The 27,279-nt window shown below is 40.5% G+C and overlaps 1 protein-coding gene across 2 annotated transcripts in view; it reads right to left on the reverse strand.

Moving 5' to 3' along the window:
* Positions 1-27,279, reverse strand: part of pappa2 (pappalysin 2) — a 77,004-nt gene that overhangs the window by 28,275 nt on the left and 21,450 nt on the right. Inside the window, exons 6-19 of one of the 2 annotated variants that reach the window (XM_062428581.1) lie at positions 26,780-26,919; positions 26,371-26,524; positions 25,408-25,600; positions 24,298-24,431; positions 19,350-19,532; positions 17,876-18,179; positions 13,849-13,977; positions 13,652-13,737; positions 8,479-8,675; positions 5,801-5,914; positions 3,650-3,785; positions 3,330-3,504; positions 2,367-2,432; positions 2,178-2,274 (exon numbers count right to left, since the gene is read on the reverse strand). In XM_062428581.1, coding sequence (XP_062284565.1) covers positions 2,178-2,274; positions 2,367-2,432; positions 3,330-3,504; positions 3,650-3,785; positions 5,801-5,914; positions 8,479-8,675; positions 13,652-13,737; positions 13,849-13,977; positions 17,876-18,179; positions 19,350-19,532; positions 24,298-24,431; positions 25,408-25,600; positions 26,371-26,524; positions 26,780-26,919 — 2,108 coding nt within the window. Of the gene's footprint in view, positions 1-2,177; positions 2,275-2,366; positions 2,433-3,329; positions 3,505-3,649; positions 3,786-5,800; positions 5,915-8,478; positions 8,676-13,651; positions 13,738-13,848; positions 13,978-17,875; positions 18,180-19,349; positions 19,533-24,297; positions 24,456-25,407; positions 25,601-26,370; positions 26,525-26,779; positions 26,920-27,279 lie in introns of both variants that reach the window. The other variant, XM_062428580.1, reaches the window with a different exon arrangement.

A 27,279-nucleotide genomic window follows, 5' to 3' on the forward strand; every position in this document is an offset into this window, starting at 1 on the left:
TTCCATCCCTCACACATGCTCGCTCATAATTTCCTTGCTGTCATAGCCGGGGGTGTCGATGGAGACATCAGCTGTCCACGTCTAACCAATGGCAGGCAACACACCTACGCTGTCAGCTAATCATCAATCTTTCTCAATATGTTTTCTCCTTCACTGCCTTGACCGCATCACCGTCAGGTATTTGATGACATTCAACAGCAGTAAACACATTATGGTTGATGCGGCCTGACATTCAGCTCACTCCAGTTGTCTTCAGTAGCAGCTATGTTAAGTGCATGCTTTCGAAAAGCTGTTTCATGCAGTCGTAATCAAAGCGTCCCATATAAGCACTGCTCGTAGGGCAAATTGCTCAGCAGCTAACATTTACATGAGTCATGAGTATGTTTATTCTGTGGCTTTCACTTTATTTAATGTACTCTTAATGATGAAACAACGCACGGCTGTCAAAGTTGCTCAATCTCAAGTGAGCTTCTACAAGCTGACTCATTCAGCATCAATGGTGTGAGTCTCTCAGCTACAACTTGTTTATAAGATTCATTCATACCTGAACAGCTATGGTAAGCAATTGCATATAACTGGCGGTCTGTGGTTTCATGTTTTGTCTCACCTCTTACTTAGCTGCTCTGTTTACGTACTAATTTCTGGTCACTACTGAGCTCTTTTGGTGGGTTCAATCATTGCTGAATTCAATGAATCAATGTATATTACTACCTAAGCCTAATAATCACTGTAAGTCATTTCTGAACATTAGTATTGCTAGCTAAGACACAAACATTGCAAGCAAGTTGTGCTGGCTAAGTTCAAGTTGTCAGCTGTTCGGGTCATTGTCACCATTAGCAGGACAAATTCACCTGTATTAGATGATCTGTTAGTGAAGGCAACTCCTCTACCTCTTGTATTGACTCTGTACCTACAGCATTTTTTAAGAGGGTGTTCGACAGTGTTTCAAGTCATGTCCTGAACATTATAAATCCATCACTTCAAACAGGAATCTTTTCCAGCTGCTTTCTAGTGGTTAAACCGTCACAAAAAAACCCAACTTAGATGGAAACGCTCTGTCCAGCTAGAGGCCGACATCCAACAGGAACTTTTATTCTTATGATATACTGATTTATGATTCTTATCCACTCTTTAAATTGTGATGAAACCCTTTCAAAATACAATTTTCCAGGTCCAAGCCTCTTCTTTTTAAAATGCCACAGTGATATCATGTACTCAGGTGTGACTTGCAGTGGTAATACAGGCATGGAGTGAAGCATTGTTCCAAAATATTACACTGGAAAATGTTGAATTGCACAAAGCATAACAGTATAATGGTAAGTCTATGTTCAAGGTGTAACATAAAATAATATTAGGTTAACATTGTTGGTTAAAGCCTAAATACTGCAAGCCGGTCACTGTTGACCCATTTGTAGCTGTCCAGGTTAGTGCCGACCTTGTGTTTCTTGCCCGTACTGTTCCTAAAATTCTGTTTTTTAATGAAGTAGACACTCGCTTTGACTTCTACTATGACAGGCAGTATCATCTGTAAAACTGAGCACCAACTGAGGACATATAATCTGGTTAAACTGGTTTCTATCATCACTCACAGGAGATGTAATTGCGTTACCCAGTCAGCTGGGTTTTTGGAGGCAAAAGAGAAATGCAACCACAAAAGGGTGAGTAAAAGAAAACAAAGTGTTACAAATAGTTAACAAATTGATCTAGTGCTACTCTAGAAATTATTAGAAAGAAACACTACATGCATCATGTCTGTCATTGTGTTTCTCACAAGACTTTCATACTCACACTCCTAAGAGCAACACATACTAAAGTGAGTCATCTGTGTTTTGCACTTTAAATCTGTTGAACCTGATTAAATATGAAACTATGCATAACAGGATTGTATATATCATAGTAGGGACAGATTGTATAAATTTAAATTTGAGTTTATTTATTTCGAACATGAGAAAAAAACAAATCAAAACAAGAATAAGTGTCCGAAAAAGGAGTAGGAAGCAGTATACACTATAAATAAATTCCTACCCCTTTTTTCACTCCTCCTCCATTAATTAATATAATTATAATTATACCAAGTATAAATGGTATCTATATAGATCAACTGAGATAACTTAATATTAAAAAGACATTATATGATTTTTTTTACAGTTCAACACATAATACATTATTGAGGGTACCTGGTGGGGTGGGATTCCGCGGCCGTTGAGGACAGTGATACTGAAACCACGGTGACACTGAACAGAGCAGTGAGACAACTCCGCTCCTCCCGTACACCTACAGAGACACACACACTGACATATAGATTCTTCTGCTTCGTTGTTTCAGCCGTCCACTTATTCAGTGATTCATCTTTACAAAGGGCCTACCTGACAGAGGCGTGCTCTAACTGGGGAGGATTGCAGCTGTCCATCTGACACGGCTGCCGCAAACAGCTATTGCACGGATTCGGGGAGGGAAGGAAGGAGAGGGATGAGAGGCAGAGAAAGTAACTTAGAATCCTACACTGAGCTAGGTTAACTAATTCAGTCACTGCAAGGTTTTTGGGAGGCTGTCATTTTGGTAATTTACCTGTTTTGTGAGTTCAACAAGCTGTTATTAATGCCTTACACAATCCCTTACATAAAAATGCCGAGCCTGGACAATTTATCAGTTTTACTGGCATGTGGGGCTGAAGCCAATATTCTAAAAGGTTTGCTGTCATGTTTTAATAACAAATGTGTCAAACTCCCAAAGACCTGACATTTTAACTTCACAAGTAACTTTATCTCACTGAAGTAAGATAAAATTCAGATGTTTTCTTAATTTAAATGAGAATACTCAAAGTCTACATTCAATATGATGGGATGTATGCATGTGTGTAGTTCTATAACTGTTTCTAAGATCCCCTTTTCTTGTACTATATAAATGGGTTGCATGCATGCAGTGTGTGTGTTTGTGTGTGTGTGTGGGTGTGGGTGTGTGTGTGTGTGTGTGTGTGTGTGTGGGTCTGTCATAGGGTACTTTTGGGGACACATTTCTAAATAAAGACCAGTTAATTAGGGACAGCTTGTCCAAATGTGGTAAAACACTGAGTTTTGGGTCAGTGGTTAAGGTTAGGGTTAAGAGAAGTCTCCAGGAAATTAATGTAAATCTATGTAATGTCCCCAAATGTAACCTAGGATTACATGTGTGTGTGTGTGTGTGTGTGTGTGTGTGTGTGTGTGTGTGTGTGTGTGTGTGTGTGTGTGTGTGTGTGTGTGTGTGTGTGTGTGTGTGTGTGTGTGTGTGTGTGTGTGTGTGTGTGTGTGCTAAGTAGGTAGTTGTGGGAGAGCCCACCCTCTGATGCGCACCCGGTCAGGGCGAAGGTGCTGAAGTGGCAGGAGGTCCTCAGGGTGATGCCTCCTATTGCCACAGCAGGGGAGGAGAAGAGCAGGATGACGGAGGCCGTGAGGAAGAAGGGTCGAGAGAGGTCATGAGTCACGTTCACCACCAGCGGGTTCCGATGGCATGAGAGGTCATGTGTTCCTTGGGAGATGGGAGGGTGTCATACATACTTTGATTTGCCTCATTGGGTGCTTTCTAGTCTTAATCATCGGACATTTACTGACTTCGCTTTAAAAATACGTACAAGAAAAGAAAAACACATCCAAACTGATCAAGTTAAAAGTACCTAGTGAGTGGTTCTTGCCAGTAGTATCAGAGAGGAGGATGGTGGCAGTCCTCCGACATTGCTCCACAGACCAGGACCCATCCGATGCCAGATACACCATCACAGAGGCTGCTACCCCAGGATGGACAAATCCCACCTGGATCAACAGTGAAAGCAATGACAACAATTTAAAAATAAAAAATGAAAAATGCTTCTTTGAGAAGAGTCAGAGCAAAAAACATACTGTTAGAATAGTATGTTGCCATCAGTGTGTCACTTGGAGTAAAAAATGTGTACATTGTTGCAGTACACTCCTTGAGTGTAAGAGACTTGAGTCAAGAAGTCAGTGACAAGATTTGGGCATTACAAATCAGGAAAATGAGGAATTCCAACAATAAATTGAAATTTTAAGTCACAAACACGGCAGATTCAGTTCCATCAGAGTGGACATTGAGTAGAGAACAGTTCTATAGAGAGGTTCTGACCATATGAACAGATGGGTGCAACAGAAGTGGTATGGTGATTGTGTTTAATGAACAGAATCCTGCGTAACTGCTGTGATTCCAAACTGACCTCGACGTCTGTTCTCTGTGACGGAACTGCAGCATTTCACAGCCACCTGTCAAGCCTACAGACTGTGAGTGTTTCATACTCAACGATTCGATTTCAGGAAGAATGACGCCGTATAGAAATCATAAAGACCTTTCAGAAAATGAGAAAAGGCTTCCAAATGGAGAAGCAGACCTGTTAAATGAGACAGATGCCTTGATAGGGACGGCTGAGGAACGCTCTTCAGGTAGCGCGAGGCTACGTATTTTAAGGAGAGGGCGGCCTTTCAGAGACAGAGAGAACACTTCAAGGAAAAAAGAGCTGTTTCAGGGAGAGTTGGCAGATACGGGCGTTATAATGAAGGCTTTTCAGATGGTGAAAGAGTCTTTAGGGAGGAAGGCGGCCTTCCAGAGAGAGGTTGCGGAGATGTGCCTGATAAAGAGGGCGTCCATAAAAGAAGCAGGGGATGGAAAGATGAGTCATTCAACAAAAACTGTGGAAATGATGAGAGAGAGAAAGAGAGGGAGAAAAAATGAATGCGTATATGTGAGGAAAGAAAGAGCAAGCTCGAGGCTGTAAAGGACCCTATAATGTAGAGCATGACCGGCAAGGTTTTGAAGCGATCAGTCAAATCAACAACTAGCCTACGCTTAGTCTGGACCGGGGACGTTGATTGCGGGAAATGCGGCTGTGGAAAGATGAAATAATACAAAACAACTAAATATGAGAACCAGACACAGGCTTGGAATGGAGAGCCAGGTCCAGATACAGTGAGGTACACAAAGCAGGACATCTACATGAAGCACTGTTGGCTGGAGAATGTTGGAACTTGCGAAGATAAGCGAGGCAATTAGGCCTGTGAATGATTTGAACTGCAGCAGCTGCGTTGTACTCTACTGTCACCGCCAGGTTTGACATCGATACAAATGTAATTCATTTCAAACATTTCTTTTTAATCACAAATAAACAATTAGTTAATGATATATCATGTTTGAGAATCATTTTAATGATTAACACAGCCGGTAATACATCTTTTTTTGTGGCTTTTCTGGAGCCATAATATTTATAAATTACGTCTTCATGTTGAGTAAGTGTATGATTTCAAAATGATTGTTATTATTCCTTCATATGCCAGTATTTTAATAACTTCTGAACCTTTTAAATATTTAATTATGAATGATGAGTTAATTATACACTCTGGTCTTAGTAAACTAATAATGATCATTACTGAGTGATTTCTATTATTAGTGCCCTCGCAGTCAAAAATAAAAGCACAAATGTAAATAAAGAATGAGTAGAGGGTTAGTCATGAATTTGTAATCGTCTACAGACCATTAGCACTGGAAAAAAACGTTAAAATTAGTAATTATACTCACCAATGCATAGTATCAATCATGGGATTGTTAGAAAGTAAGGAATGTGTGCGTGTGTGTGTGTCTATGTCTGTGTGTGTATGTGAGAGAGAGAGAGATAATGAGCCAGTGGTTTGTGTGTGAAGCCCTTCAATCCCAATTTAAAAAGTATTGGAAAGTATTGGAAGCTGGTGAAAACAGAGTAGCCACCCACAGTCGTTCAGAAAAGGAGAAAACAGATACACACACACACACACACACACACACATACCTTCAGCCAATATGAATGTTCCAAGTCATTATTTGCGTCGGACCGGGTCGTGCAAGGGAACCAGGCATCGGTGGGAGGGTTGTCACTCATCTCAAGGAGCTGGTTCCTGCAAAGCTTCAAAGACAAGAGGGGAAATACACAGTGGTAATTGTGCAATGAATAGTAATGACAATAATACGAAGAAGAAGAAGAAGAAAAAGTAGTACAGTCTGTAGTCAAATATTCTTTAACATGAAATAACAGGAAATAAGTGGACAGTAGGGGGAAAGTTGTCAGGCATGGTGGGTGGGACACTTTCCAGGTTCTGTTCCCATCTTCCTTCCAATGTTTCTTCTGCATGAGTATGAGTTTACATCTTTAAAGTGCTCCTCCACTCGAAAAGGGTGTTTGCTTATTGTCACTTCACTTAGATGTTGGACCTCCATTGTGCAAAATGATGCATGTGCAGAGTATTTCTTCTACTGAAGGAGGAAAGTTGCTCTGCGCTTAGTTTCAATCTCAGTTCGATACATGTTCGTTCCAGTATGATTAGTTTGGAAGCAGTACCGTTAAGTTATTCATCCGTAATATTCACAGTGAGTGATTTAACCTAATCTTGTACCTTTGAAAGTGAGGAAACCTTTTTATCCGACATATTGGTTACATTATCATATGATTTAATTGATGGTATTGTCACATATTACACTTAATGGTGGAACAATGCTTCGTTCTGCTAATTTCATAAATTCTATTGGACTATTTCGTGCCTTAAAAATAGCCTTGTTATTCTCTGGTACTGGTCATGCTGACCTCTGTTGAGACTCTTTGATTTGTCTTGTTTATTGAACCTTTCCTCATACAGACAAGTGTAGCATGACAAATGCCAGGAGGTTGGCTAGTTCTGAGATGCTGGAACCAGTATGTCAGACACCAACAATCCTCCCTTGATAAAAGTGGCTTAAATCATTAAATTGTTCCTTGCCCAACCGAGCAGAACTTGCTTAACCCTGCATCTTTCTTTTTGTTCCTGCTTCGTTTGTAGGGGAGCAGCATTGACGTGAGCACACTTGTGACATAATTTGGCATATCGGCAATGATGGACTTGAGAGGCCTCATGCGATTGCTTTTTTATGGGAGATGTCGGAGCCGGATAATGATTGATGTATCTTGTATTACAGTTGTAAAAAAAAAAGGAAGGAGTTGTGCTGTGTCAAAAGTTGTTGTGCTGTCTGTCGGAGAAGGTCGTGCCAGAAAAAAGTTACGAGCAAAATCCTCCCTACCTCAGGTTTTTTGTCTTTACTGGTCGCTGCTCAATCGCATTTTCACTCATTCGTCTCTCGGAACAGAAATTATTTTAGTTTGGTCAATGATGCACTGCCTCATTACAGGTCTGCACTCCAATGATCACTGCAATTCTTAAAAGTTTTGTTACCCTTTGTTATCCCCCTTTTTCATTTGGTTTGGAGTGTGTAAATACGAGGCTGTTTTCGAATACAAAGGCTTTTGACTCACTAAATTAAAACAATGTTGGCGTGCTGCACTCCCCTCCAGTCAGTGCAAGGACAAATTATGTTCCATCACGAGAATTAGATTTAGGCTGTATTAATTATTAATGGAACCTAATACATCTGCAATCCATTACAATTTGTGTGTTTTTGTGACTTTGTACACACCTGACTCTGATGTGGATTTTCCTAAACTGAGTCAGGGAAGTACACCAGTGCGTTAGTCCTGAAGTAGATGCTTTACTTAAATAGCTAATCAGGACTGTGATTTGTATAGTACTTAGTATAGAATGTGATGACTCTTTATAAACATGTACACTAACACCAGTAGCGATATGAAGTAGCAGGCTGTGTTGGTAGAAAATAATGTTTTATGTAAATGAGAAAAAACTTTAAAGTGAACCATCTTTAAGGTTCTGAATATTGCCTCATATGAGGGTTTAGGCCAGGGCTGGATTAGTACCCCCAGGAGCCCCCGGGCACTGAAACTCATGCTCATTTTCGCTAGTTGATCATTTTTCCTACACTCTCATTGATACAACGTAACCACAGTGTATTGTGGCCTGCTAACCAATCCTCACTTGCCCAGCTATCAAATTGACAAATAAAACAGTCAATCATGACACTTATTTTCCTGGAACTTTTATTTTATTCCTATTGGATAACGATGCTGTTGGGTGGAAACCTTGTAACTCCATATTTTGTTTTGGACATACAGTGTTGGCTTCGTTTCTGACAGTGACAAAAACTATCAATGTCAAGAAAATGGGTCAAGCTTTGTGTCATATTTCTGTGGAGCCTGACCAAAAAATAAGTGCACTATTTTGTTTTTCTCCCATCATGGAGGGCCCTTTTCTGCTCAGGGGCCCCTGGGCACTTGCCCAGATTGCCTGTATGGTAGATCCAGCCATGGTGTTATTCATCTGGTCAACATTTTGTGAATTTATGCAAAACCCTTTTTTTTGCGATGATTTTCAGGGTCGGCCCTAAATGAATTGGCCAAACTGACCAAAATTTAAGGCCTACATCTCAAACAAAAATGGTGCTGAGATTAATACATCTTTCAAATCTGCTGAGTCAACCAAGCTGTTTAGAAATGCAGCCAGCTGCTGACATTGTTCCCCCCAGAATTTCCACAATGGTCTTGTCATCACCTAGAAGTCTTTTATGTACCCTGTTGTTCGTACTTCATACCTTTGTAAGCGACGGCTCGCCCGTGGCAGCCTTGGCGGGGCAGTTGTGGGGGTCCTGGTGAGAAGCTGTTGCGGTGGATGCCCACTGGTCTGTGTAGCCCAAAGGTGTGAAATACCCACAGTCCTGAACACTGGAGCCCCGTTCGAACTCCTCACACACGCCGTCACCGTCAAAAACATAACATTGACTGGGTTCACCTTTGGAAGACGGAGAAGAGAATGCGAGAGAGGAGGATTTATGAAAGAATATAAAGCCTGGTTTCTTAATCTGGCAGGGTAAACATTCATCCCCCACTGTTAGACTCCCATCCAAATCTCTTTGTCAGTGAACCAAATCTGAGCAAATCTATTCTGTATTTTCGTTGGCCACTTTTAATGTTAGCCCTGTCAACTCAACCATATCAGGCTCTCTGCGCTGTCAACGGACTGTAAATGATGGTAAGGAATGAACTTTGACTTCAATTAATTATTGAGGATCACAACAATTTTTTAATGTTAATAGGCAAGAAGAGAACCTAATATGTGCCTTGGCCAGTTAGTGTGATCCCACAAGCACCTCAATGGGCCACGGGTATCTATAAGTCACCAGGTGACAACAGCCGCATTATGTGATACAGAGAACTGTCAAAGCAATGCTCAAAACTCGATCCAAGTCTAACAGAAAGAAAAACAGTGACAGGAAGGAAAGTATTCATTTTGCTATTAGTGGCTTTTATCAACTTTCAAGAATTCAATTACATAAGCAGGGGACAAATAAACAAAATCAGCCAATATCTGTCCACAGGGGTTGAAAGTAGCTTGAGGGTAATAAAAACGGTTTAATGCAACATTTTACGATTATTTTATGGCATCTTGTCGTTACCTGCTCTTGTCATTTGCCTCTTTTTAGGCAAACTGTCAAAACTGTGTAAATTTTAAAAGCTACTGAATTAAAAGGTAATAGTTTTTTGTGATAAATGATGTTACACACCTACATTAAAACGTGTCCAACGGTTTATCGACTTTTAAGGCTGTTAATTGTAAATTAATACTTGTTTTCATGTACTGTATGTTTCCCAGTTCTTTTTAGCTTGTTCCAGCACTTTCAATGACATCTCCTGGTCTTCATCGGCAGTTGTCATAAAGATAGCTAGAGATGCAGTTGAAAGCTCTGGAAAAAGCTAAGTAAGTGGACATAGAAGGATAGGTTATTTTTTTTTAAGAATGAACTTTCATGCTCCAATTTTCATGAATGTTTTTTGGTTTGCTTTTCTTTCTTTTACTGTGAGGTGATCTTGCAGCAAACCACTTAATTTGACTCTTTAGTAATGTGCCATGGAATAAGGTCAAAGACGCTTTCGGATTTTGGTAAAAGGTAAAAATAATATTTAGTCAAAACATTCTAATGACTGCAGTAAAACCTGATGAAATCAGTCATCGCTCATACTTTATTTCCCCATAGGTTACTGTAATGTGCTGCTTGGCCAGTAGGTCTGGCAGTATTTCTGAGCCAGTGTATAGTGTATAGGAATTTTGGACTAAAGCTGGAGGAAATAAACTAAACTAACACACTTCCTGTAACACAGCTGCACCTGAGCTACGAGAAGTGATTGTGTGAGCAATGGAATAAGGGTATTGATAATAATGTCCTGCAGCGCTCTGTCAAGAGTGGGAAGCACGAGATGAACAACAGCTTGTTAATGCAGCAGCTATTCATAAAAGAGGGCGGAAAAAACATCAGACACTTCAGACGCTTGGCCTCATTAACATCTGGACGGATGCAGAAGTTAGACAGACAGAGCCGCGTCAGAGAGTCAGCGCTACGCAATTGGCTTCAATTAGTTTACGGAAACATGTTTCTGATAAAATTTGGCCTGGACAGTTCAATCGCCATATTGTCATCCCGAGTTCATTTGGCAATACAACACCAAGTGAACTCACCAAACACTCCTCCCCTGCTTTGACAACACCTGTGAAAATTATTAAGTCTTTTTAATTCCAAGTCTTGTATTTATCAAGCTTCACAAAAGAGGACTGATTGACAATCTTCGCCCAGACTATTAAGACCATCTGTTTTTTGTTTAAGGTCAGCATGTTGTAACCATATTGTGCAATTGAACCTTTATTTAATCAGGCAGTGTAAAAATTAAATTAAAAATCTGTAAAGTTTATTAAAAACAAGGAACTGAAACCTGTAAGAGGCATGTCTCAATGACCTTAAGAGACACAGCTTGTCCGTGAGTCTCTCTGTGACATAAAGGACTTTAAAAGTACTTGGTGTGGTGACTGAACTATACACAACTACAAATCTATTGTAAATTTTCTTAAACACAACAAAACAAGAGCAAGAGGAAGGAGCGAGCCAGTTCGGCATAGTCGGAGTTAACTGGGTCAAGCGAATGTGACCTTAAGAGATACATCTTGTCCGTGAGTCTATCTGTGACCTAAAGGACTATAAAAGTGGTCGGTGTAGTGACTGAATTATACACAACTACAAATCTATGGTAAATTTGCTTGAACACAACAAAACAAGAGCGAGAGGAAGGAACGAGCCAGTTCGGCATAGCGGGAGTTAACTGGGTCAAGCGAATGTGGCAACGAAACCCAAACAAATATTCTGTCTATGACTAACAAGTACGACTGAATAATTGGTTTTAAGTGTTGCAATTTGTAAAAACCTGTTTTTGCCAAATTGTTTTCCTTACTAGTCATGATGTGTTTTATTGTAAAACAAAGACATGTAATAGTTTCAGTCACGGCATGGCTGGTGGGAGAGAAGGGGGGGGGGGGGGGTCAGTCTCTGCTTGTTTCCCCTTGACAAATAAATGGACTGGATGACGGAAATTTTAGACCCGTAACAAGCTCTCGTAACAAACCCTCACACCGCACTTTGAATAACTACCATCCAGCTGCTAGTGGGAAACAACACACACACAGCCTAAAAAGGAAGCAGCTAACAAACTTACTCAGCTGACTTGTCACATCTTCTCAGCAATATCGGGATATGTTTCTGAAATTACACCAAAAGTCGGATGTGATAAAAAGCCGTACTTATTCAACTTAGCTTTTGGCGACTCGGGGTAAGGGTTCTGGAGGGGGGGGTGGGCATTCTGTATGGAGGATGAATTTGAAAGCTGTGGAGGAACACCACACACCACAACAGTAGAGCTGATTTCTCATGTCATGGCGGTTAATAAATGCTCTCATCCAGTCTGAGTCGCTCAATGACAAACAGACATTTGGATCGGCAGGATTCTGTGTGTGTACAGTATGTGCGTGTGTATATGTTTGTGTGTGTGCAGGTATACATGAAACCCCCTGATGTGACATTATAAAACCACGCATGTCGATATGATTCATGTTCTCAATGCTCTCTCTGTCTGGTTTTACTCTACCACGCTGCACTTATTGAATGTGTTTACCAAATATAAGGGTCAAAAAACACATGTTTGAGAAAAGCAAAGTCTTCAGCCTTCTGCTTACAATGTTCCGGGTAAACTCCCTTCCATATTGTGTTTTGAGGCTTCTGTTGTGGCATGTCTGCATGCTTCAGACTGGGCGAGGGCGCAGACACCAAAGTTATGTTGTGCTGGGGTGGGATCACAAACGATGGGGGCGCTCTCTGCGGTTTCTTTGTTTGTCTTTTGCCATCTTATGCTGCATGTTTTTGGTAGTATTTACTGCTTTTTAACCACCTGGCCCAGGGGTTAGCTGAGCAATATTTGGCTGTGACCTCATGGGAAAAACAGTATATGAGATTCCTATTAAAAGGATTGCAATCTCTGTGATATTTTGAAGGTCTTACACAAGAATGACTTTTACATTGAGACATGGCAGTTCCTGTTATTTTGTCTTCAAAGAGTCATGGCAAAAATACATCATCTTCAATACAGCATTAGCACGACTACACGTGACATCTTATTTTCAGATAAGTTACAGATTGGAGTGAAAAACATGAACTAGAGCACAAACATAACATAAAACAGAACCTGCGGGTCGGAGTTTAAAAGTTGAAGAGCCTTAACAGGTGAATCTTTTTTTCGGCGACAGACTCTTGAACACCCACCAAGTTGTTTTCTGGCAACCACATTACTCACTGAGCCACAAATTAACTGTTTCTTAATGTTTCTCATCTTACCATAAATCTTTGGTTGTTTATTCAAAGAACAAATCGCGCATTCTTGCCTCAACCTCACCAAAGTTAACCTGGCATAAACCCTAACCACAGTTGCTCTTTCCTAATTCTGAGCTTCTTGTTGGGTTAAAAAAAAAAACGTTGCCAAGAACGGATGAGAAGTAATGAACCTCCCCCCTTCTCTCTTCACCCCCCATCCCCTTTGCATGATTTGATTTTGGCGGTCGGAACTACAAGGTGGCCTCCAATCACTTAACTATGGGGTCATTGTACAACAATTGTCAGAAGCAAAGGCTTTTACAGCTGGTTATGATCTCTCTCACTGGGGAGTGCTGGCTGACTGTTGCAGATGTGATTTGATAATAAAAAGCATATTACTTACTTTAGCATATCAGACAAAATGAAAAATGGCAACAGCGTCTCAAACATAACCGATGTTGTGTGCTGATTTTTTGCAAGTGTCCAAATCCAAACCACAACATGATCTTTGATAAAAATCAATAGGCCTCATTTATCAATATTCCCAAGTCTGTATTGATTGCTTTGAGTCTTAAAAAAGGCCAAAGATTATTTAATAAAGGAAACACGCCTGACATGTGTTTTGAGACTAAAGAGTGTACTTTACTGCTGAGTGTGTTTTTCTGCTGTTTCTCTGCCAGCCTAATATCAAAACGCCTCAGATTTCTAAACAAGACTTGTGACTTAGCGAACCAAGAAACTTTGCTTTCACCCTTTCTGCTCATCTGTTTTCTCTTATGTTCTGTGATGTTACATTAATGGTTTGTGGAATCAATTCAAGCCTGAAACTTTTATGTCTTGTAAATTAAATTTGATTGGTTTCATTTTTTCTTCTTCTTAATGCCGCTGCATGCACAAATGAGAAATTTCTGGCTATTTTGTGACTGCTCTTTTACACCAAATGTTTATATGGTGTTCATGTTTCTCATGAGAGCGAGGGCAGAGTTTTTGGGGTTTGATGTATGACAATAAAATAGTATTTCCATTGCACCGACTGTTACACCATGTGTAAACCTATGATGGAACCAGAGAGCTCGCTCACCGTTACAGTTGAAGCCCATCTCCTTTTGGCACTTCTTCGAGCATCCGTCACCATCCAGCAGATTACTGTCGTCGCACTCTTCCGTCCTAAAGAGAGAGGAACATCATCGCTTTTATTTGCCATTACCACTTCCATGTCAACATTTAAGTAGCCATCATCATCAATTGTATAAATACATCTGCTTCAGTGCAACAGACCCCTGTATGAGGCCATCCCCACAGTAGGACTGCCCATAGGTGTAGAGGAGAGGTGGGGAGAGATCGCTGAGAAGACCATTGGCCTCCACCTGGATCGTGTACTGGTACTTTTCTCCCTGCCTTATGGAGCTGCAGAGGAGAAGAGAAGAGAGGAAATTGTTTCGTGAGTGCTTGAAATTGTAAATTTTTTTGGCATAATAAAATTATTAAGTAGAATGTTATGTTCTTCAGAGGAGCAGTAAGCAAGACTTTATCATCGTATAATCTTTACGGGCTTGTTGATCAATACCAATGACTCATTCAATACAAAATTGCAAAAATATTGCGGTTATTGGTGCATGTGGTGCGGTGCATGACATAATACCTCCTTGCAAACGTGCAAAAGTGCTATGATTGTTCCCCAAATAAATACATGCTTCACTTCTCTTGATGGATTCTACTCACGGGATCGGAGCAACAAAAAGTGGGACTTGTACCAACCGTGGCTTCTAGCCGTAACCTTGCAGTGTCCAGTGACCTTACAGCCACCACAGAGGGAAGTGTATCTGTATTGATACCTTGGCTCCAGTGTCAGGAACTATTGATCTGTTTTGGTGGGCCGTGTCTATAAAAAGAGCCTCTCCTCTGTTTTCCGAAGACAGATCTACTGCTTCTGTGTCTGCACTAACCAGGAGAAGCACAAATCACTCAGTATCTCAGGTGTGTCCGGTTTCCAGACTCTACGAATTTCCTCTATAAATTATGGATCAGAGAAGGAAAATAAGATTTTGAAAATCTCCCCACTTTCCTATTTATCTGCAATGTATCTATATTTGGCCGTATCCTCCTTACTTCCAACCTTCTGCCACAGCCCAGTGCTTTCAGATGCCTCTCCTTGGTGAGGTTGAGGTCATGTTTTTCCCCTTTGTCTCTCTTTCTGAACTATTTCCTCTGAGACTGCTAGAATAATTAGCAAGAATGGTAATACAATATTGCTTTTCGTGTGTTGCAGAAAAGTCGATGTTAGTTTTATCCTCCTAACCCTAACCCTAATATAATCGAGTTCCAGTATACCATCGATGGTAAATTGGAACAAGAAACATACACTGTTTGACAATTTAATGGAAATAAAAGGGTTTAAACAATAAAAAAGGCTACAAGCCCATGCCTTTTATTTGGCTGAGAGGTCAATATATAAAAATCCACTTTGTAAACCCTAACCCACCCTAGCACTTAACAGTTTACAGCCATGCCAGCACCTCAAGACGTCCTTTATCCGAAAGGTTATTGTCAGCATACCAACATGCTCCCAACAACAATACTATGATGTTTAGCGGGTATAGTGTTTACCATGTTCATCACCTTAGTTTAGCCTGCTAGTGTAGCCGTGTGTCTGCAGGTTTTAGTTCCAACCAATCAAGAGCACAGGTTTCAACCAATTGGCTGTCTGAAGACTGAGCTCAGTTGATTGAATGAGAGAAGACTGGTATGCTCTTGCTTGGTTGGAATGAAAACCTGCAGCCACATGGATGGCTCTTTATGGAATAGTTTGGACACCTCTGATCTAAGAGATTACAATTCATACTGAGGGCGACATAAGTGTGTGTAACAAATATCCTGACAATCGATCTAATAGTTGTTGCTCAAAACCATAAATGTCAACCTCATGGTGGCTACAGTAAGGATATCACTAAAGGCATTAGGATTCTTCACCTGGTAACCATGATGTCTGTACAAAAGTTTGTACCAATCCATCAAGTAGATCGTCATGTTGAAATATTTATTATTATGGTTTAAATCTTTGACCTGCTGGTGGGACTAAATGGAATGGAATGTTATTAGGATTCATTATCTGGGGACCATGACTGTCTGTAGAAAATTTCAAGGCAATCTATCAAACAATTTAGAGATACAAGTATGACCGTCTACCCCTGTCATCACCTGTCACATCAATAGCATGGCTAAAAAGAGTCGAGCTAATCTAGAGAGAAACACTGGGTTAACTGCATACTTCCAATGTAGGCAAACATCCCTGAAATCCACATGATGGTAAAAACAAATGTGTTTAAAATTGCCGCAACTACTCATTTGTATGCTAGCTGTGGGGCATGAATTTCCAAGAAAAGTTAGACATGGACATATAATCGAAAGACAACAAGACGATTTTGTGACAACATAATGGAGCTAATCACATGATATTACACAGAAATAAAAAGGATTTCTGTTGTTTTTTCATAATGTGTGATGTTTTTTTCTTTTTGAGCTTAATTCTTAGGAAATTATTGATTTAGTCTTTTCCCCCTCTATATACTTCTCAGTGAGCCTGTGCTGACCATGGTGCAGGTTCAGCGGGAGGAAATGGCTAAGCACCAGCTCCAAGCAGTCACTGGTGTTTATGGCCTCTGCTGCTCACATTCGGTTCATATTCAAAAAAAAGAAAAGAGAAAAAAAAGCCCCTGCTTACTTTTCCTCACCTCTGCTGCGGTTTCGTCTGCTTCTGTCCCTTCTTACCCTTCCTCACCTCTGGCGTCTCCTTCCCTCACCTATTCTCCGTCTTTCGTGTCTCTCTGCTTATCTCCTCCAATTCTCTGTTTGTTGGTCCCCCTCGTTCCTTCTTCTTTTTCATCTCCTCTTCCCTCCATTATCCCACCCTCTCTCCCCCTTCTCTTCCAAACTCATTGCTCTGAAAAACTCTATTCTCCTCACATCAACCCCACTCTGCCCTCCACAGTTCCACATAACTCAATTCCCACCGGTTCTTACATCTTTTTGCACTTAGACACAGCTTGTGTAACATAGGAGACGTGTTCCCTGAAAAATAAACTGTTTTTGAAGCTGTGTCCACCTAACATCCACCCTGCTCTGTAGAACAGCAACAGCTTCTCAGAAATTCAGAGTGCCACAGCGTTTGAAATCAGCCCCAAATGATCTGTAATCATGTGACACAACCATCATATCATGGCAGGTTCTTATCAGGGGTTTTTTTGTGTGTGTAAAAGCTGTATCAGAAAAGCGTGAGACTAGACAGATTTAGAGGTCTTTTTTAGGGAGGACTGCTATTTGGTGAGATAAAAAAAACTGGCTTGTGGCTTTACATTTGGATTCCGGTAATCATTTGGACACCCCGCAACACAAAGCAGAATACAAACTGATTCAACTCAGCCCTGAGACTTCAACAGGCTTTTGATTGAGTATATGGTTGTTGAAACAGATTTGGATCCGTAGCCACAGCTTAGCATCCCCATGTTGAAAGCATTTGTGTTCTGAACTTTTCAAACAGAACCAGACCCACACTTTTGAGAGACAGATAACCACGAATTAACAGATTTGAGGACGGACACACACACACATACACACACACACACACACACACACACACACACACACACACACACACACACAGAGGTAAGCTGTGGAATTTGCACTCCTTGCTGGCCCTAACTAACTTTTTTTTTACCCTCCGTCTTATTTTCCTCTGAGCTTTGGGCGTGTGTGTGTGTGTGTGTGTGTGTGTGTGTGTGTGTGTGTGTGTGTGTGTGTGTGTGTGTGTGTGTGTGTGTGTGTGTGTGTGTGTGTGTGTGTGTGTGTGTGTGTGTGTGTGTGTGTGTGTGTGTGTGTCTAAGCAGCATTAGTAGTTGGCACAGCCTCCATGTTATAAATATTCATCTATACCTGACAGAAAACCAGACTGGTGAACTTGCCTCAGGTGGAGTCCAGGGTATTTTAGGTTGGTTTGGGCAGAAAAACAACACACCTGTCAATTCCTATTACACACTGTGGTAACCTCCTGCAAAGCTGGTTGTTTAATTTACGAATAAAGTATGTCTCTCTGAGCACATTTAACAGCAACCCAAAATTGTTGCCACAAGGTTAATTCTCCATCTGCGGTCACTTTTACAATACTGATAAAGTTACAGCAAAATAACACTGAAAGCATTGCTGTGAAGTTTCCTAAAGCGCAGTTTTCTGATTTTGTTGAACAATTTATGATGACTGTCTTCTTTATGTGGGTATTTTTTTGAAAATCAGTGAATATGGCGATATTTACCTGTCAGTGTACGTCTGCTGGGTCTGAGGGGATGGGGATTTGGCGGTGAAAGGCGGCTGCCGGTGAATCCGATACAGCAGAGGTTGGCAGCCGGAGCACAGAGGGCTGCCGGGGCCCGAAGACAACATGGCAGCATCGATCTCCATCTTCTCATCGAAGGTGCAGAGCTTTATGGCGGCTATGGGAGTGTTGTGGGTGTTGAGGCGCAAAGTGAGGGGCATGTCACAGAAGACGTGCTGTGGTCCGAGGTTAATGGTATTCCCCGTTTCTGTTATCAGCTCTATGTTGGCTATGGCTGGATTGTCTGAAGCAGGGAAAGAGATATATTAGATATACAGTTTTTGGTCTGTATCCAAATCTTTTGCTGTCACTTTCACACCCTGTCTTCAAAGAGATAAAGAACTAGCTCTATGTGTATGTATGTCCTCTGCATATTTTGAGAACTGGTCATCTGATCCACTTTGTATTTGGTAGGTGTATTGCTTAGGACCTAAGGAAGTGCAGTGTCAAATTTGGTGCAATTTGGACACACTATACTTTTGAAAGCATTGAAGCAGCAATATCGGAGGCCGAGTAATTGGCCCATTCGGAACAGTTATGTTTGGAACGGGAACTATACTAAATATATATAAACTTTAGCTTTGCTTTACACTAAACAGCTATAATCTGAAAGCAAATGTACTATACATTTGTTCAAGACAATTGCAACATGACTGGCTGTTCGATTATGATCTCAATTGATTATCAGTATTAACAATAAGAAACTGCCTTGAAATGTTCTGGTTAGAGAAGAAAAAGAAAGTTAAAGATTCAGGACTCTGATTAAAGTAAACTTCAAGCACCCATTGCTAAACATTCACCTACTCGGCCCTGATTACAAATGGAAGTCTTTAAATTTTGTGAGTTTGCGGCATTGGCTACATTGATTTCTGCAACTGTTTTCAAACTTGAGGGTTTTGGGTGCTTACTATCTTACATGGCTTAGTAACCCTCAGTAGAAACTGTTTACACTTCCAGTCTCTGAGCCTTTGACCACAAACTAACTTCTTTTAGTGAATGCCAACCGCACATTTCTCTCTTGCAGTCCTGCTGAATAATGTAACACATCCCCTGCTGCCTTCATTAAATATAATTGGCATAATCAATAACAAATTTCACATTTAGGCACATAGTTTTATGCAAACGGAATTGTCAATCAACTCGGTTTGTTTTACGATGGTGGACCAAGTGTTTCTCCTCAGGTTTCTTTCAGCAGCTGGGGGTAAATATTCTTTGTCTGTGGTGAACTGAATTTATACAGTTAAAGTTCTGGTAAACTGATGAAATTCACGATTAATCGCTGAGATGCAAAGCTCATCATTTTTGCTTAGCGCAGCCTTTTCTGTTTTTCCACTGCTTGTTCCGAATTATATAACTCACAACTCTGTTTTTTAAGTGCAAATTTTCTAACATATAATTATGGCATGAGACTTACTCGTAGAGATGTAGGTGACCCAGAGGGTTAGTGCGTGTGGGACAATGGGGTAGAGAAATTTCAGGGTGAGGGTGCAGCCCTCTGTGTCGGGACATGGTGATGTCACGTTGGTGTCATAAAGGCTAAGCTCAGGACTCCACGCCTGGAGACTGGGATCGCATGGCTGCTCCACGTCAGGTGGGCCTAGGGTTCAAACACATTACATAGACACACATGTTTTGTATTAATGTTTAGTAAGGGGCTCTTAATGACTACATTTGTCTCCTTCAGTCATACATCAACATCTAGATGGTTGAAAATACCTTTCAACAGACTTGCCTTTGCTTCTGAACCTACAGTGAAAGTCAGATTCAGAATACGTAAGTAACAATTTCTCCTCCTCTACTGTTGTTCTCTTCAATAAAGCATTTAATCCGTATTTGTTGCGGTGGAACTGCACATGGCCCAGCAGTACAGTGCTGTGGTAACTGTGCAGGCTCAGGCATAAATCTGAATATGTGTTACTGGCAAGTTTCAGGAAAAAAAGATTTTCCCCTTTAAAAAAAATTGCCGTGAACATAGCTCATGGGCTATTGGCTTGGTGTGAAGTACTGTCATTTGCACCTCGTGTGTGCGTGTGTGTGCATGCATATGGGAGTTTGTGCCAAACCAGGCTGTTAAACCAAACAGACCAAATGCAAAAAATAAAAAGAAACAGGCTCACAACAATGACCAGATATGTACATGAGCAGCAGTCTATCATTAATCAGCACATTTGTCTGAATGTCAAAATAGTCATTGCATGGCCAACAGTAAAAGGTGCTGAAAATGTATTTCCCCAATCAGTCACTCATCCTCATAGAAGGAATCCTGCATCTATGAATACACAATGTTCAGCCAAAGTTAAGTATGATGCTTTGTATTTCTGTACATCCCCCAATATGCATCAATATTTGAATATGATGACAGATGTGCTGTGTTTATCGTATGCTGCCAAGTAGATGCCACCGTTGATCAAACCACATCCACGCAGTGCTGATGAAGCAGATTAACTAGGGTTTAGTTCTAATAAATAATCCTGAAATGTATGTCTGTGGTGTTCTGCCTTTTCCTCAAAATGTCTTGGCCACTTCAATTTAGCAGTGACTGATTTAATACATTTCCCACTGTTACTGTTAGCATCTACCAGCAATCTCAGCTCTCACAAGTAACAAGAGAGAGCAGAATTTTCCAGATGAAAAAGTTACGAGTTCTGCTCTCTTACTTAATGCATGGCCCGCGTTCAAAAACACAGTAGTAACACCATTACGCTGGGATAACGAGTTGTTAATTGTTACAGTGTCTGTGATTAGCACAGTTGAATCGCATTACAGTAGGGTTATTATCGGCTGTCCCCGGTGAAAGCCAAATAAAAATCATCACGTTAATGAAGTGTTACATATTTCTCACACACTATGATCATCCATGTGTGGAAACAGGATGGATTGCCAAACTGTCAGAAAGACAAAGAAGAACAGGTAAATCATGTCAGTGAGTGTCTGCTGGGTCCAGACAGGCGAGAACCATTGTAGAAGTCAATTATTTAAGCCATTTCTTAGTTTATTACATTCTCACAGCTATTTAAGCACCACAGTAAATATATTGATTAAAAAATCTTTAACATTAGATTAAAACGTTTGTCTAATGTAGTAATTAGCAGGAAGAAATACAAATGTGAGGTATCTCCAGTACTGAAAGGGATTTGAAACCACTGCCTACGTGGTACAGGTGGAATTCATTGCGGAGTCGGTGTGCTTATACAGTTTAAAAGACATACAGTAAGATCAAAGGCATGTGGCAGTGCAAAAGTACAAGCAGTAAAGCAGAGCCGGTGTTACATGTTCATAAATCTGAACATACACAACACGACGGCACAGGATCGACCCTCTCTGACCCCAGTTTTATGGCTGCGCTGCAATATGTCAGATAAGAAACCCATTGTCATCAGTTTACCCACTGCTGGGCAAATCTGCATGAGTTCATCCTTGTAAATTCAGGAAACATGCAGTGAACATAGCAAATATAAATATAAATCATATGTTCATGAAAATCCACTACTTGCCGTTGAAAGCTGCAGAAACTGCTTTTTTCTTTATAGTAGCAATGAATCAAAAGACTGTGTATAATGTGAAAGATGTCACTCGTGTTGACAAATCCAAAGAGAATGAATCTACTTTGGATTCATTTTAGTTTTCCTGCCCACGACTCCACTCTCATCAGCCCCATTTCCAGGTTGACACTAAGCCTGTCAGGATAACTACTTTTGTTGGACGATGTAATGTCTCCGAAATAATTGCGTTAAACAATATTATTGTCATTTGAAGGTAATTTTATTCCACTGATATAATGACGGGTTGCAATACTGAGGTCAAAAAAACGATCGATGTCATGTCCACGTATCATACGATTAGTTGGTTTAAACACATAAGAGTATTCAGATATGTTTTTAATTACTGTATCACCGCTTTCAACTGTCCAAATCAACTATGCCAGACTTCTTTTTACATTAAAAAGTTTAGATTAGACAATTTTCTCCATATTCATTAACACATGTTTATGAACACAGTATGTTAACAGTCTTTATGCAATATATGACAGCTACAATTGGCTAAAAAGTTCACATGGTAAAATCGAACAAATGGGCTTTATCACACCCTTTGCAAAGGTAGGTTTTCTGTAGCTTATACAGTATTACAAACGGTGTGTATGCATGAACTCCTCCTATCACACTGTCATACTGTTTTAATTTTAATCTATATCATGTCTTTACATATTTCATGTATTTATTTTATATTTTAGTATAAGAATCGTCTCAGTGCTTTCTCTCTGCAATCTCTTGTTATGTTTAATGTCCTTGAAGTTCTTTTAAGATTATTACTTCAGCTACAGAAAGGATTCATTTCCTCCACAGGTATTACACATTTCCATCTTTATCTATCAGTCAGTTTAGAAGTGTGACATTAAAGTATCAGTCACCCTCTGCAGAATGACTTTGAATGGACTTTACCTTTCATCCCCATTCCCCTGCTCTGTCATCCGTGACAAACTGCAGTACAATAAGCGATGTGATGCACCTTTAAAAGCCTACTTTAAATGTCCTCATTTTGAATTAAAACCCCCCACTTTAATGCTTGATGCAGCACATAAACCAATTTAATCCCTCTCAACAGGGGAACAAGCTCTGGTCCGCTCCCTCCGCCTGCAAAACTGACTCAAACCCATCAAGGCTGTGGCAGAGGCAACATTTTGAGGAGATGTAAACTGACATGTTGCCAACGATTCTAGCCAACAGTGTTTTGCCATTAAACTTATGTTTTGTGCTGCCAGCTATGATATCCACATTAAATTTGTCCAATTTCCTATTTCCCCCTTTCCTGCACAAGGCGATATTGCCCATCTCCGCTGGCTGACAAAGTGACCCCAAGCATCATGGTCTTTAGAAGTGGGAAAGAGTGAAAAGGGAGCCAGGGAAGCCAGCAGACTGGCTGTCTCCTTAGCTATGTGCATACCACTGTTTAGAGTAAGACTGTAATTGACTCTTTATCATCATTATGATCCCGCAGCGAAAGAAAGGGAGCCGTAATCCCCCCTGTTCCTCCTCACCGCTTGTTTTCAAAGCATAAATTCCAGCAGAGGATTTCCACATATTTGGGTAGAGTTTCCACGGAAGAGATGGAAAGTGGTATTATGTTAGTAAGTTCATTCGTTCTTTTTTTTTTCTGTATTCCTCCTTCTTTATTTTTTTCTTCCTTAATTTGTTGTTTGCTTCCTTGTGTTCCTTTCTCTTTTTTTCCCCCTTTTTCTCTTTTCTTTTTCTTTCACCCTACATGTCATGTCAAAGGAAACTGGGCTTCTCCAAAAAATTATGATTGGAATAACAAGGACCATGTGCTTACATGAAGCGTAATGTTTCAAAGTACAGTGCTACAGGATACACTTTTTTTTTTTTTTTGGCTTTTTTGTTTATGACGGAGGTTCGGTGTTTGAACAGCACCCAGACATTACCCAGAGTAGACGCTTTCCCTAATAATCCTTGTTCTCGCTTTGGCTAAAACAAGACAGAGACAGAGAGAGGTCTGTAGCTGAGGGCAATTATCATTTAATGATTTTCTGCTTTTTCCTCTTCCAGGAGCCATTAGCCTTGCACGCACCTGAAATTTACAGGGAAGAGACGTGTGTGTGTGTGTGTGTGTTGTGTGTGTTGTGTTGTGTGTGTTGTGTTGTGTTGTGTTGTGTGTGCGTGTGTGTTTGGTGAGGAGAGAAGGAGGTGTTGGGGGGGGGGGGGGGGGGGGGGGGGGGTTGATCTGCTCTGTGGAAACAAGACAGAAGTAGAACTCAAGGACAAAAACTCAAACCTGAAACCGCCATGTTCTTTCCTGTCAATAATTATTGACAGGAAAGAATGTATCAGGGGGAAGAAGAAGAAGAAAGAGTCATCTACAAGAATCTACTGTGGATTTTCATAGGAGAGACTGGTTAAAACAATAATTTGCTATCTCGCTACTCAAATTCAAGCTGGCTGTCCTTTCTTTAAATAAATTCACACAGTAGAAAAATAATTAATTTTGATTCGGTAACTTAAAAACCTTCTCACATGGTGAAAATTTGAACTGAGTGTTAATAATTTGTCTGAGACTTTACATGCGGCTCCAGCAATCATCTTTTCATCTTCAACAAGAACAATATGTCATCACCACATCTGTGCCGCAGACTGTAATCTTATTCATGTGTTATATTGTTTACGCCGACTAGAGGAGAGGTGCAATAAGTAGTACCGTGAGTACAACAAATTCTGTTTGTGTGTTGTAACAAGTTCAAGGCTACTATTCTGAAACACTATCCTGGTGTGTACATATTCTGGTGTTTAAATATTCATCCTCTTTTCTAAACACACATACATAAACACACACACGGCAATTATGTGACTGACCGACTGCCTCCTCAGGTGTCCAGTAGCCTGACGTGTCACAGATGCGAGGTGAGGTAGCCTCGTGGGCGTACTGGTGGAAAACGCCGTCTTTCTCACACTCTCCGCAGCTGACACCAGACACATGGAAGGAGGAACTAGGATAAGAGAAAACAGAGCTGCTGTTTCGTGAAACAGCACAGACGCTGTGGCTTTTAGTCATCACAACAAGGCAGATGGGTGTCACTTTTAATACGAGGACTACAGTAATGCTGGACCAAGCTGTTTTTGTTTTTGGTTTTTTTTTACCCCGTCATGGACTAAACAGGAAAGTTTGAAGGAGCTCCAACCCAAATCACATTGCGAAATTCAGCCTTCTTGTGTCCACATGGGGAGATATAAACCAGTTGCATTGACTGTCCCGTAATCAATCGGCCACTAGTCAGTTGTTTATTGCTCAGGTGATCTTTGTCAACTTGTAAAGTTAGCAATCATGACGTGACAACATCATTTTTACCATGTGTTTGTCTTCACAACACATGAATAAGACTAATTAAAAACAACACTGGAAGGTAAACTGCAGATTGTTTTTATTTGCTGCCTGAATATGCTTTTAATTATACTTTCCACCTGTGGTCCAGCATGTGATTAGACTTTATGTCCCCATTCATACTGTAAACATGGATGTTTATCACTGCTACGCCCCTTTGTAGTCTGTTTGTGGGCAACTTTAAACTGACAAATCTTTAACTTTACATGTCATTCACTTGTGTGAGGGTAAAGAGACAAAACATGTGATCACTCATGACTAGAGCTTGACCAATACTGGATTTTTGGGGCCGATACCGATATTGGGGAGTAAAACGATTCTAATATCGTAGATTTTTGCTATAATTATGATAACAAAAGTGCTCAAATCAGAGCGAAGAGCAGTCATAGGAACAGGAGAACATATTTTTTCCCAGTGGGTTTAAATGAAATGTATTTGAATCCATAGTTGTACATTCTTTGCCCCAAGTCCCAATTAGGATTGGTATCATGATGGAAAAATTAAGTGTAGAAAAAAGACAAAACTCAATTTGTTGTATCTCTTAAAAGAGAAATAATGAGGCATTTTAACCCCTGTGACCATACCTTTGATAAAGTGGTCCCCTAACAGGTGGCAGCCAATAGATAGAGACAGAATCTGGGCCCTGGGCAGTCACTATTGGGGCCAGAGGGATGGGGGTAGGTTGACGTTCAATCAGCCAGTTCTGGTAGACCAAGTCGAGGTAACAGTGCATCCGAGCCACTTGGTTGGGAGTGAAATGGTTGGTGCAGTTGTCATCTGATGTGGTGCAATGAAATAGAACAAAGCCCCGTTAATCATCATGGATCAGGATCAAACTTGAGCCTTCACCTAAGTGCACCACAGATCACATGGCTGGAAATAATTAGGTTTATTTCAGACATCTGAAGAGAGGAGGTAAGATAACAGTGTGTGAACATAACACCAATGTCCTTTATTAACCTTTTTGAGAAACTAAATCGGATACCATTTAGAACTAATGGTTGTTTTTTCTTTAAAGACTAAAAAGATAAAATTTTACTTTAATGACCCAAAGAAACATGGACGATGATGTAGGTGCAGGGTTTCTTAAAGTAGATTAATATTTGTTATCGTGCACTGAAGAGATATTGCACAAAGTGTATGTTTTATTGGTTATTACATCTAGTCTTGTCTTGATTTTATTAATCCCAAAGAGCCACTTGACATTATTTTAGGTAGTTTCTTGTGTTGCCATCTATGCAGATTAAATACTAGTGACAGGCTGTAACCGAGAACCATGTGTTATTCCTACTGAACTTAGTCTCATACAAATACAGCACTGTTTCTAATAATGCAATAATATGTTAGGCAATGCGTCTATTTTATGTTCTCTATCATCAGTATCCTGCAAACGTTTATCTCTACAGTTTCATCTTTTCAGGAATAAAGGAGGGATTAGTTGATTTTCGTACACTCTAAATGGTCCGCTCATTGGGTTATTCATGATTTTCAACATGTTTGACTGTATGCCCACTGTTAATTAAAAATAAGCAAAGTAAAGAATGTACCTGTGTAACTCATGTAATTATCATAAGGTGTGTCCTGGTACATGGTGACTCCACAGGTATCGTTAACGGCTCCGGGATCGTGGCAGACTTTGGATTTGGGTGTTGGGGCAGTGTCGGCGCAAAGATCTCCAGTCTCCAGGGATGGGGTGGTCTCCTGCAAGTACACATGACAGTACTACTAGCAGAGGAGTGAAAAGCTCAGTCCAGGGAGGCACATCTACAGACATCACATGAAAAAGTTTTTCTTTAGCTTTTATGTCATCTTGAAGAGAATTGAGAAGAATTGAAAGTGATTCATGTTTCAAGCATAATGGTTGAAGAGGGACACTTTACAACATAAAGTTACCTGATACAATATACAATAAGTTACATGAAATATCATCAAGAGGAGAAGATTGAACAGTCCTACCTGGCATGGGTCATCACAGGATTCCCGCTCGCTCACCCCCTTGAAGACATGGTACAGCCCAAAGATGTGGCCCATCTCATGGATCATAGTATTGTGGTGACCAGTTGTACCAAAGTATGATGGGTTCAGCACCATCCCGCCTGAGGGCAAAGGGTAGAATTTGTTGTATGGGCTATGGTATTATTACTATCTAGATCTTTAGATATTAAGCCAGTCAGTCACATTAAGTACATTTCAAGTGACTTGAAAGCGAGTCTTCACAAGATACAGGTACCACACTGTCACCTTCTTTCATTCCACCAATTTGACAGGATGTAATGATATGGTACCCTGTCCTTCAACAGGTGAACTTGTTTATTGCCCTTTAGCAAGACAATAAATCCCCACCAGCAAACATGAAACCATGTTCAGACCATGAAGGATTGCCTTTTTGCAAAATTTAAGAAGCATCTGCCAAAACAAGTGATCATAAATGACGTGGCACTGTTGTAAAAGTCCAT

Source organism: Scomber scombrus, chromosome 11 (genome assembly GCF_963691925.1).
Source record: "Scomber scombrus chromosome 11, fScoSco1.1, whole genome shotgun sequence".
Taxonomy (NCBI): Eukaryota; Metazoa; Chordata; class Actinopteri; order Scombriformes; family Scombridae; genus Scomber; species Scomber scombrus.